The sequence below is a fragment of the Pistacia vera genome, unplaced genomic scaffold (assembly GCF_008641045.1).
Source record: "Pistacia vera cultivar Batoury unplaced genomic scaffold, PisVer_v2 Contig812, whole genome shotgun sequence".
Lineage (NCBI taxonomy): Eukaryota > Viridiplantae > Streptophyta > Magnoliopsida > Sapindales > Anacardiaceae > Pistacia > Pistacia vera.
The window spans coordinates 198784-211619 of NW_022196682.1; the positions used below are offsets into that span (position 1 = coordinate 198784).

At 34.9% G+C, this 12836-nt stretch overlaps 1 protein-coding gene across 1 annotated transcript; it reads right to left on the reverse strand.

Annotated features, from left to right (window-relative positions):
• Positions 1 to 233: 233 nt before the first annotated feature.
• On the reverse strand, positions 234 to 1084 carry LOC116117493 (17.9 kDa class II heat shock protein-like). Its single transcript, XM_031403516.1, has one exon. The coding sequence runs from the start codon at positions 887 to 889 to the stop codon at positions 416 to 418; it is 474 nt and encodes a 157-aa protein (XP_031259376.1). The 5' UTR covers positions 890 to 1084; the 3' UTR covers positions 234 to 415.
• Between the last annotated feature and the right edge of the window lie 11752 nt (positions 1085 to 12836).

Genomic DNA, 12836 nt, shown 5'->3' on the forward strand with positions numbered 1-12836 from the left:
TCCTAAAAGATAAACAAACTAGAGCATCGATCTTGTTAATTGCAACATGGTAATATTTTTAATGCTATTTACCACGTTTGCCAAATTTGTTGAGAATGGTAATCAAACTTGGAGTTGTGGTTGTGGACAGAGAAATATAAAAGAAATTTTTTATTCTAAAACATAAGCTTCGTTAATAATATCTACCACAAAAACCATTAGAAACCCGTCACCAGATCCCAAACGCAGCGAGAAACAAAACCAAAACCATTTCCTAAACAGTAAACACATTTATTACACAAAACCATTAGAAACCCGTCACCAGATCCCAAAACAGAACCCATACACAGCGAGAAACAAAACCAAAACCATTTCCTAAACACATTTATTATATTTAATAGACAAGAAAAGTGAAAACACACCCTCTGCAAACGCTTCAAGCAATCTTAACTTCAATGGTCTTCGGCTTCTTCGGCTCGGGAGGCGGCATCTTCTCCACAGTAACAGTCAAAACTCCATCCTGACAAATTGCCGAAATGGCATTAGTATTCGCATTCTCAGGCAGCACGAACTTCCTCATAAACTTGCCGACTCTCCTTTCCATCCTCACATATTTAGCCCCTTCTTTCTCTTCATCCCGCTTCCTCTCTCCGCTTATCAGCAGCACATTGTCGTCCTCCACCTGCACCTTAATGTCCCCCGACTTCAACCCAGGCATGTCGATTATGAAGACGTACGAGTTGGGGTACTCCTTCACGTCGGCAGGCGTTGCCGCCATTGCCTTGGCGTCTCTCACGTATGTGCGTGTTGGAGCGTTGAACGACTTGTCGGAATCGTGTTCGGCTACGTCCATCATGTGCTGGAGTGTCGAGAAGAGGGGAGAGTCCAAACCCATGATCCTCAAATCCATATCGATGAAACGAGTGTTCTTATTATTTGGTGATATTAAAAATTGTTTCAGCGAAAGTGATACTTATCAATTGCTTTTTCATAGAATGAGAGGAGGTAGTTTCTGTATTTATAGGAGGATACGAGGATGGATGGGGAAGTTTCTGGAGAGAAGGATTGAAATGTGTAGGAGTTTCTAGAGTTTCTATTTATGAGCTTGTACATCATTCGAGAATTTTATGGAAGGTCAGATATTGTCTGAGGATTGAGAAAAGCTTGTCATTTTATTTTATTTTTATTATCTTCTATTCTGATGGGTGGGACCATTATTTATAACATCTTTGGACTCCGTCTCCTTTATTGCATTAACAATTTTAAGATAATTATTAAAATCAAACTCAGACGTTTCTAGAAAAACCCACTAAATTTAAAAAAAGGGTCAAAGGGCCTAACAGACAGAGTTCAGCCCATTTCACATTGCTGAACAGTTGGGCCAGGCGGTGTTTCTGTATAACTGCTTAATCTTCCACCATTCATAAAGACAATAGCCTCATCGTTCAATCCTTTCCATAATATTATATTTATCCAGATTTTCATATAAAATAAGATGATAAAAAATAAATAAAATAATAAAATAAAAAGTTAAATTCATTAAATTTACTATTTTATTCATTTTTTATCACATTACTTTGTATGAAGATCTTTATAAAATTTATTTGTAAGTGTAGTATTACTCACATATAATTAAACCTAAGTTTACAACTGGTTTCCAAAGCCAAATCTATATGAAATTTCTATTTTGAAGAGGTAAAGGGTTTTATTTATATAAAGTATGTTTCATAATTGGGGAAAGACTGAAGACTTCTCAACATGATTTTGTTTTTGTTTTTAGTTTAATTGTGTGTTTCTAGATTATTGAATTGAGAGCTCATGAAGTCTATGTTTAATAATTAATTATCAATCTTTGATTTAATAAATTTATTTATGCAATTAAAGAATAATGTTTTTACTTCCTACTTAATTAAATAAATTCTTTCATTTATAATATCATTTATTATTGATAGTTTGGATTGTTTAATCAATTAAGCCATGTGGATGCATGTTTATTTAATTTCTTTGATTTATAGTTTTTCATTGAATTAGATAAATTGAATGCCTAGAAATTATAGCTTAGACTGAAGAAGAACTGACATTAAATTTATTAAATTGTGTTTAATTGAAATTTTTACTAGACAGTGGATTGATTTCTTAACTGTCCGTTAAGTACAAAAGGGGTTAAATTTTTACATAGAAAATTAAGAGTGCCTAAGGTATAATTTCTAAGTATTAAATATATCTAATTCAATGAAAAACAATACATCAAATAAATTAAATAAACAGCATCCACTCAAACAATTCTAATTATCAGTAATATATGTTATTATAGACAAAAGAATTTATCTAATTATATATGAAGCAAGAACATTAATCCTTAATTGCATGAATAAATGAATTAAATCATGGATTGAAACTTAATTATTATTATGATTATTATTTTGGTTACTGGGGTGTTCAGGTCAGTTTACGCATTATCTATTGAATACCTTATAAACGCAAAGGACCATGTAAACCACAATGTTATTGTGGTAGGTGACTCCAATGTTTGAACCCAAAAACTCAAGGAAGAGAGCAAACTCTCTTGACCGTTAGGCTAACTCCTTAGGATTTTTAAAATAAATTATTACACATAGGCTTCATCAACCATCAATCTAATAATCTAGAGTACATAATTAAACTAAAGCTAAAACAAAATAGAGAGAATATATTATATTTGTTGAGCTTATTTTATATTATATTTATTACATTTTAATATATTTTGTTAGTTATTATATTTATTTAATTAATTTAATAATTAGATTTTTTTTGTTTTTTGTTTTAGGTGAATAAATTCAGAAGCATAGGAAAAGTCTTATTATTCGAACCAATTTGAGAAGATTAAGTCGAACTTTTGGGCCAAAACAATTGAAAATTCATGGGAAAATAGAAAGCCGCAAGAATTTTGAGAGCATAATAAGGGAAGAATAAATTAAAGGAACTGGAGTGAAGTTCGCCTTACAATTGCTAGGGGGAATTGGAATGACTTTTGAGTTGCATTTAAAGATGTGGCGTTCATGTATTTATTAGAGTTGTTTTTCCAAACAAGTCTATTTATTTAGAATTCCTATTTTGTACCAAAATTTTCACAGCTCACCGTGCCATGGGCCGTGCTGTGCCACGGCTCACAAAAATGTAGGTTGTGCCAGACCATGCTAGACAACCAAAACTGAAGTCCACGACACGACCCATGACCTGGTGGGCTGTATCGTGCCTTCGTGGGCTAGCCCACATGCTGCATAAGCTTTTCTCAAAAAATTAATTTTTTTTTTAAATTCATGGGCCGTGCCATGTCGGCCCATGTGCCAAATTCTAAGTCGATGGCACAAGTCGTGCCGACATCTCTACACAAATTGAGAGAAGAGAAAATAACTCAAGAAGCTAGAATTGAACAAATTGACGTGGGCAAGTTTGAGGATTTTTCTTCTTATAGTACTTTTCAATTTATTCTATTATGATAATGAATCTGTTTTTGGTTTCTCTTAATTTGATGATGAACTAATTTTTCTCTTTGCTAGGGTAATTGTAATAGCCGCGTTCTACTTAAATATTCATAAAACATGTACATAATAAAATACATATAAAATAGCATAAAAAGGTTGGGCCCAAATTTTTCTTTTATTAAACATATACATTCTTTATGCAAAAAGTTGTATCATGTACAAAAGCATCAAAACAACGTGGACAGTGTAGTCATTTCCCTTCGCCCGCCGATGTCCATCCGACTATATCCGACTATGTCCTCACCTAGATCCTGCAAAAACATAGAAAACAACGGGGTGAGCACAACTAATGCTCAGTAAGTAAATCCTCTACTCATCTATCCCCGTAACTCTCTCTCTCTAATTCTTCCTTACAATTCTCGTTTACTCTCTCTCTCTCTCTCTTATACTTCATCTATTTTCTCCTTCTCATAACTCTTTTTTATTAACTCTTTTTAGTAGTCACGGCCTCATCTTATCAGAGGCACGGCCGGGACTCGCTCTCGCTCTACGTGACTTCTCCTCATTCTAGCCGATCGGACTTGGTTATGCATGGATTCGGAACCCTTGGCCATGTGAGTGAATAATCTCTCTCTCGGGTACTCTCGGGTATAGCCCTCATCCGCATGCACTCTCACGGGCTACACCACTTCTCTCTCTCATACTAATGTCGCTCTCTCAATGCGGCATACATGCGGGAATACTCTACCTATTACTCACGGGTTCCCCATTGCACAACCTACTCTATTCTCTCTTTCCCTCTTTTCTCTTAATAAAGCTCACACTCAAAGGCATAATTAGTGCATGTGGATGATCATGCTCATTAATGCACTCATGAAATGAATAAATGCAACGTTGCTCCAAAATCGACAATCTGCACAGGTCACACTAAAAAGGGCATAACTTGCGTTATACACATCAGATTGCTGCAGTTTTGGTCTTGTTTTAAAGCTTAAAAATAGGGCTACAACTTTGATATTTTGGTCTTAGCCCAGTTCAATTCGTAAGATGCCCAAAATTCACTTAGAAAGTCACGGCTGTGACAGGGCAGATTTCACTTAGGCATTTTCTCAAATAACTCATGTGCATACCCAAGCTCTACATATCTATAACTCTACTCTTCTCTTTAATCATCCAAAATGGGAGGGAAACTCCCTCATACACTCTAATTTCCTGTCAAGGCAAAACACTCCCATAGGGTTTGCTCAAAACTCCCTCCAACTTCAATCAAACTCAACTCATCATCATACAATCACAACACTTCTCATAACTCAATTAAATTCATATCAACATAGATACATACTCATAACATCTCAATTTCTCAGTAAGCATAATACATACATATACATACACAATTTCTACTCAAATAAATTCTTAAATCTCAATTTAGTTGGATTTACTTACCTTGGGAAAAAGTGACTTCTCTAACACTTTTCCTTTCCTTTATTGTCTTGTCTTCTCTCTTCAACTTAAAACAACAACAAGAACAATAATAACAATATAAGACTTCAATATAACCATAAGCAAAACTCACATCTAAAGCAAGAATCCTTACCTTAGGATGCTTTAGATGAAATCTCTACTCAAAATTACTCAAAAGCTCTCTTAAATCCCTTAGAAATCTTAGGAAAATTGAATGGAAGATTGAGAGAAATTAGAGAATGGATATGGCGGTGGAATGGATGCAAAATGAAGGGTTTATTTCACTTAACCCTTTTTAGCTCATATTATAACTATCATTTCCAATTTTGCCCTTACTCTTCCTTGAAAATTCCATCTATATCCTTTGATTCTTTGCAAATACACCTCCACTCCAACACATTCTCTACTAAATTTCCTTACATTTCACTCCCCACTTTTCCTACTAATTAGGGGTAGAAAGGTCATTTTTACCCTTATGAAGAATTCTCTAGAAAACTCAAGAAACTTTTTGTTAGGCTCTTCGCCGCGGTGAAGAATATTCCGTCGCCCCGGCGAAACACGGCAGAACCTACCCGTGGGTACAGCACCTCATCGCCACGGCGAAGATTCTCCTTCGCCCCAACAAAGATTGGATTTCCAAAATTCACCAAATCTCAACCAAAACCAAGGCAAACACTTAACCAATTCGACATATCATGACAAAATCCAAACTCAATTAAAACCAAATCAATAAATATTTAAGCAAGATAACAAATCTTGAGTACGTACCTTAAGTGGGGCGTTACAGTAATGATGTAGCCTAACTATGAATTTAATTTTATAAGTTTGTGTTATTTAAATTTTATTATTTCATGTTGCGTGTTTATTATTGTGTTTAATACTTTTAAATATCTTGCCAATATTGAATTGATTTAAGAATCATATTGAGACTGAAAAGTGATTTATGTGTTTTTGCTCTTTGTAATGGATGCTATAAATTACATGTGAAATAGAGATGTACTAACCTGATTTGTGTGGTTAATCTATGAATTACCATTGATCTTAATGAGCATTCATATATTTTTAATTCACTTTGAGATATAGTAGATTAATGTGTGAGACTATTTTTGGTATTACTTGAGAAAGATTATCAAAAGAATTAGAGTTCTTCGACTATTAGCATGAGTGATATTCTTTATTGATAGGAAAATAGTTTAATTTTACCCTAGTTAATTAAAGCCTATTTTTCATAATCGGGGAGGAGTCTTATCTTGAAGATTGAAGACTTGATGACTAAGGCTTCTCAATATGATTTCGGTTTATTCATTCTATTTTGGTTTTGGAAGTTGAAGGGGTATTGAGTTGGGTAGGGATTTGAAGCCGATTGGGAATCTTGACCCAATGTGGGGCCCGATAATCCAAACGGGTATGGGAAGTAGTTCGATTTGTGGTATTGTGTTTGAGCCAGTTGGGATTAGGTCGGTTTGATGGTGTATTGCGTGTGGGATGGTTGGGATTGGGCTGGTTTGATGGTGTATTAGATTGGTTGGGATTGGGCCGATATGATTTGGTGGGATTGGGCCTTGTTGATCTGGTGTTGGGTTTAGGCAGGTTGGGGTTGGCCTGTGTGAGTTGGTGGAGTTTGAGTATTTGGGCCATGAGGAGGTTGGCCTGTGGGGTTTGGAAGAGTATTTGTGGTTTGATTGTCTGTCATTTTTGAACCAAAAAAAATATATGAAGACTAACCAATGTTAGAGTCATGAAAGTGACTCTATTTTGGTGATAAAAATACCCCAAGTGTGATTAAATTGAAGTATATTGAGACAATTAAAGAATTTATAAATTTATTCATGAACATCACTTCCTAATATTTTTCTTATTAATTTAACATGTTTGGAATGATTTTGGAAAAGATATGAGTTGATATTAGGTTGTGGTTTATGGATTAGGGGTGATTTTGTCTCATTTATGCTGTTTAGGGGGTAAACTGGCATATTTCAAGGGTTGATTTTGTCAATTTTCAATCATGTAGGGACCAACTTGATATTTTAGAGGTTGTCTATAAAATGAAAATGAAAGGTTGCGTACAGGGGGACTGTTCATCCATCTTTTCTAGCGACTCCTCAGCTTCTTTTCCGACGGCCTCTGGCGACGATCCATCTCCCCATGCATCGATCTTCATCAACACCAAAACCATTGCAAACCGCCACCGTAAACCAGCGAAACGCCGCGACGTTTCGTCTTTTACCACCGCGACTTTTCGCCTTCCAGGCCAGATTTTGCTGTTTTTCGATGACGTTTCGACTCCCTAGGACTTGATCTCCCTTGGCCACGGTCGGATCTACACATCCCAAGCTTCAGCCGCTGCAAAAACCGCCGGAATCTGCCATTTAGCCACTACGACTCTTCATCTTCCAACCCAGATCTTGCTCATTTTCGGTGACTTTTCACCTCCCCAGGACCTGATTTGAACTCCCCATCACTAGAGCTTTCCATCGGTACCTTCGGATCCCATTTCCACCACCATTTTCCGAAAGACCCGCCGGAAAATTAACGTTTTCCGGCGAGTGCGATTGTTCGTATTTCGGGCTGTCCGTTGATCGTTTTCGGCCCTTCTTCGCATCATATTGCTGTCGATTACCTCCTCTTCGCCATGATCAACTTCGTTTCCACCGTTTCAGCCTCCGTCATCACCACCATGAGCGGCTAAGTTCCCGGTTGTCTGTTACGGCTTAGGCGAGATCGAGATTGACTCCACGACTCTGCTCATCAACTTTCGACTAGTTGGATGAGCCCGATTATAGGATATTTGGTAGTATTGTGCTTCAAATTATATTTGTTTTCGTTTCATGTTTGATTTTGATACTTTAATATGGTTTGAGCATAATCTGTGATGAATATTGTTGTCCATTATGATTTAATGTTTTCATAGAACTTGCTGAATGATAAACGCTGGTTTGAAATAATTAAATGATGACTATTGCTTTTCATTACTTCTCATCGATTGTAATTGAGTTGTGTTCGGATTTAATTTAATTTCTACTGTTGTTGCGTTTATTGTGAAGTTGGTTGATTGGGATATACATGTTGACAAATTGTATTTGTTAATAGCGTACCAACTAGTGGTATTGCCTTGTAGCGTTTATCGGCGTTCAATGATAGTCTTTAACCAATCGAACTTGAGTGATCGGGTGAGACATGATAGATTATACCTAGAGTGTCGGGAAGACATTTCATTGATTTATCTTGCCTTGTAGATTTAGGGGATTGTAGAGGGTGGAGGAGAATTGTGTGAGTCAGTCTCGTGTCGAACCAAAACCGTAATGGCAACATTTTTATTATAAAGTCTTTGTTAGTTTTAATTTCACGTTTTATTATTTATATTTAGTTTGTTTAGTTTTATTAATCAATTGCCAATTTCATTTCCGCTACTCAAAATATATTAGGTTGTTAGTCTTGCTCCCTGTGGATTCGACCCTGCTTACCGCTAACTACGGTATTTAGGTTTAATTTTGTGACTATGACGACTGGTTCAACAACCAAGTTTTCTGTTTGAATTTCAGGGACAGAAAAAAACTTGAATGAGTGGAAGCTTAAAAAACCTGGCTCTAAGAAGCAAGAGTAGCAGAGTCTACCAAAGAATGTCTAAGATGAAAAGAATTTCAAAACTAAGTCTATATATATATTGTATTTGTATATTTTTTATAAATTGTACAAATCCTATTTTTACATTTGAAAAGACGTGTAAAAGGTAATTACATAATTTGTCTGAATGTCATAATCCCATATAATTAGGGATGTAATTAGCACATAATCAAACATTCTGATTAAACATAATATTTGATATTAATGTCCAATATTAGTTTTCTTTCACAGTTCATATCTCTACATAATCAATACTTTTTTCCCAAAAAATATAGTTTAATTGAAAGAAATTATAAATCAATTTTAGTCTCATATTTGGAAAAAATTTAAAAGAACTTATGCACGGTTGAAGAAACTCGTACGACACATGAATGGGAGTGGCGTAATTAAAAGTTGGATATTTTTCATTATGATACTTAAAAAAGGTCTTATCAAGTAAATTTTCCAATTAGGTTATGCATCGTATAATGATATACTCATTCCGTTTCGAAATAAAAGTCGTTTTAAGTCATTACATGTTTTTTAATAAACTAATTTTTTAATGTAAAATTTTTGTCTCTTTGCTCCTCCCTCTGAAAGTGCGTGGGAAATGTAACGAAGAAAAAACAATGATGATTGATGGNTGTAAACTGCGTAAGGACAGTGGAGACTTGGGCATTAGGTTTCAACATCTCAGCTTGTAACCAGGCCTGAAATTCATACATTCGAGTTCTCCATTTGTGTGGAGGAAGATCATCGACAGTAAAAGTGTAGAGATTTGCTGAAGCTATATAAGAGTAACGTTCAACTGGAGTATGACAAGATTGTCAATACATAGGCGGAGAGTCTGGAATGGAATCATCACCTTCAGGCATCTCATCATCGACCTCAGAAACAACAGGTGGTCTGGACGATTCAGGTTGATGGGTCATCAGTTGGGGATAAACATGAGGATATTGATCAGAAGTATCACTGTCAGAGTCAAATTCACTTTCAAATGATTCATCAGTTGGCACCATTGTGATGCTCATTCTGACTTGACTTAGTTTTGTTGAATAACACTAGATGGCACGCCAGCGTGCGCAAGTTTATTTATTATATTAGTTTTATTTTATTATCAAATTTTTATATTTTAAGAAATTGTAACCGATTATTGTTTTACAAAAAAATGTTAAATATTGATTATAATAAAACATTTTGTTTTTGTTTTTTTTTTTAATCGGGTTTTTATGCTTAAAGATCGTTGAGAATCGTTATATGATTGCCATTTAGGATATCGTTAATTGGTCCTCGTGTTTGTTGCTTATTGGTGTTGATAAAATAGAGATGATTCACATGCATTCAATTAGTGTATGCAGTATAGATCTTTCACATTCCTCTTTTAATTTGATAAAATGCGCGAATTTAGAGATGGCAATGGGCCCAACATTTTCGGGTACACCGGCCCGGCCCGGCCCAAAAGGGGCGGGCTTTACCCGAGGTTGGCGGGCTTGGGCTTGGGCTCGGGCTTGATTTTAAGGCCCGACCTCGGGTACGGGCCGGGCAGGGTATATCTTTAGGCCCGGCCTGGTCAGTCACAAAATTTTAGTATTAATTTTACTAATACCCTTATACTATATATTTAATTACAAATTATCGTACACATATATATGTATATCCTTTTTTCCCAAACCTAACCTCAATTTTCATCCTATATTGAAGGTTTAAACATGTTAAAATTGCCTTTAAATGAGTTAGATGGGTTGGTTCAACTTATAAAAGTGGATTTTACAGTAACATATTATGTACAGTAAAAATTAGTATATCAAATATTATGGAGTTTTAATTGCTCACTTATTGCTTAAATATTTGCGGAAATAGCTTCAATTAATATTTAAAAACTATTTCTAAAATTAAAAAAAAAAAAATTGAAATTTATTAATATTTAAAAAAATATATATTAAAAAAGGCGGGCTTGGGCGGGCCTACGGTTATAAAAAACGTCGGGCCGAGCTTGGGCTTTGCCTATCATACCCGTAACGGCTCGGGCTGGGCTCGGGCCTATGTCATGAGGTCGGGTTGGGCCGGGCCAAGGGATACCCGATCCAGCCGGCCCATTGCCATCACTACGAAATTTCTTTCATTTCTTCATAATGCAGTGTTTGTGCGTCACGATTACGAAAGCTAGATATGGATCCTTCCATAAGCTCTAAAGATGAGTTTTTACACTTTCTAATACGGTGCCTCAGAATTTCTTGTCATATTAAATTATATTAACTTGACTAAATTACAGGGATTATTATTTTTAATTTAATATACAAATTATGATGAGTGTATGTGTGACAGTGGACAGTGTAAAATAAATAAATAAATGGGTTAAATTTCATTCATCCCTTCTCAATGAATGCAGTGATTTGCGCTAAACACCGTGTATTAATTACAATTGTATATATTATGAAATTGTCTCTATTATTTGACTAGTTCAAATTACAATATTAGGCAATCTAGATATGTATCCTTTCAATATAATTACAGATTTTTTTTTAATTTCTCATATAGTTCATCAAATTTTTGTCATATTAAATTAAATTACCAGGACTATTAATTTTTTTTTTTTGGTGATTTAAATATATAAAATAAGATGATGTGTTTTGTGTGAAAGTTGGCACTTGGCACCATTAAATCATGAGAAGTGCTAGTCTTACGAAGATAAATATAAAGGGTGTATATAAAGACAATTTCTACCTTTGGTCTTCATGATTTCTCTCTCTCTTTCTCTTTTTTCGTTTTTTCTTTGTTTTTTCTTTCACTTTGTAACATTCTTTGTATAAATCTTAATAAGGATAACATTTCCCTTAAATCATTGACTTAATTTTGTTGAATAAGATTCTATCCAATATCGACTATCAGTTTCCATGGGAGTTCCTAGGTTTGAAAACAGTCACTAGGTCCACAATTAGAAAAAGTCACTTTCATCCTTGTCAAACCATTGAATGGTGTAACCGTGTAAGAGAGAGAGAGAGAGAGAGAGAGAGAGAGAGAGAGAGAGAGAGAGAGAGAGAGAGAGAGAATTATTTGGTCAAATAAGAACGACTTAGAAGGCGAAATTTCTTTCATTTCTTCATAATGCAGTGATTTGTGCGTCACGATTTCCATAAGCTATAAAGATGAGTTTTTACATTTCTCATACGGTGCAACAAAATTTCTTGTCATATTAAATTATATGAGAAGATACCACAAGGATTATTAGACCTCAGAGATGCTGTCAGAAAACATGGAGTTTATGCATGTGGGAAACTATGATAGCCGATCTAAGTGGAACCAATCAACACAACGATCGGTCTAAAAATGGTCAAGGCCCTCCTTTTATCCCACACACATGTACACCCACACAGATTCTAACATCATCTAAAAGGGCTAGTGAATATTAAACAACCACATAAATAGAGAACATAAATATAAATGAAGAACATGTACATAAATAAAGAACAAGAACATAAATAAAAACATAAATATTAAACATGTTAAAGAACATAAATTAAAATATAAATTAAAACATATATGGAATCTTTTGCTATCTATAACATTTTCAGAGTATTACAACACCCTTGAGGTTGAGGGAAACTTAGAAATATGAAAGAAACATGGAAGAATGTAAGTGAAGATGTGTAGAGAGAGTATGGAAGTGTAGAGAAAATATGGAAAAGAAGAGTGAGAGAAATAAACTAAAGTGTTTGCAAAGGTTTACAACAAAGTTCCTCCTCCCCTCCTCCCGAGAAGAGGAAAGCCTTTATTTATAGATAAAAGGAGACAAGCACTCATAAATGAGGCATTAAATACAAGACAAACCTTTTTGACTTTGGTTTTTTTTTTTTTTTTTTCATATCTTACAATGAAAGATACCAACAAAACATATAACATTAGCAGTTCACATAAATGATCAGACCAGATATCTGCACAACTATTCCCATAGGACAAAACATAAAATGAATGTCTGACCAAGGACATTTCTAATATGCTGAACCAATGTTTTATTTTCTTTAAGAAAAGGACAGCCTAAAATGAACATGTCAGGCAGTAGAACCACATTTAACAGCCAATGGTAAAGATTACAAAGTACAACATGAACAGGCAGGCACAGAAGGGTTGGCATATACAGATTTATTAATGTCACAACAACATGGGATAATCGTCCCTTGTAAGTTCTGGTGAAAGTGCAGATATTTTTTAAACCATCCACTGAATTCCCACCACAAAAAGTAAACCCAAACAAGTATAATAGTAGCCACAACAAGTTAGTTTTTTGAGTTCACAATACTTCAACTAGAGTGGGCACTAGTGAATAATTGA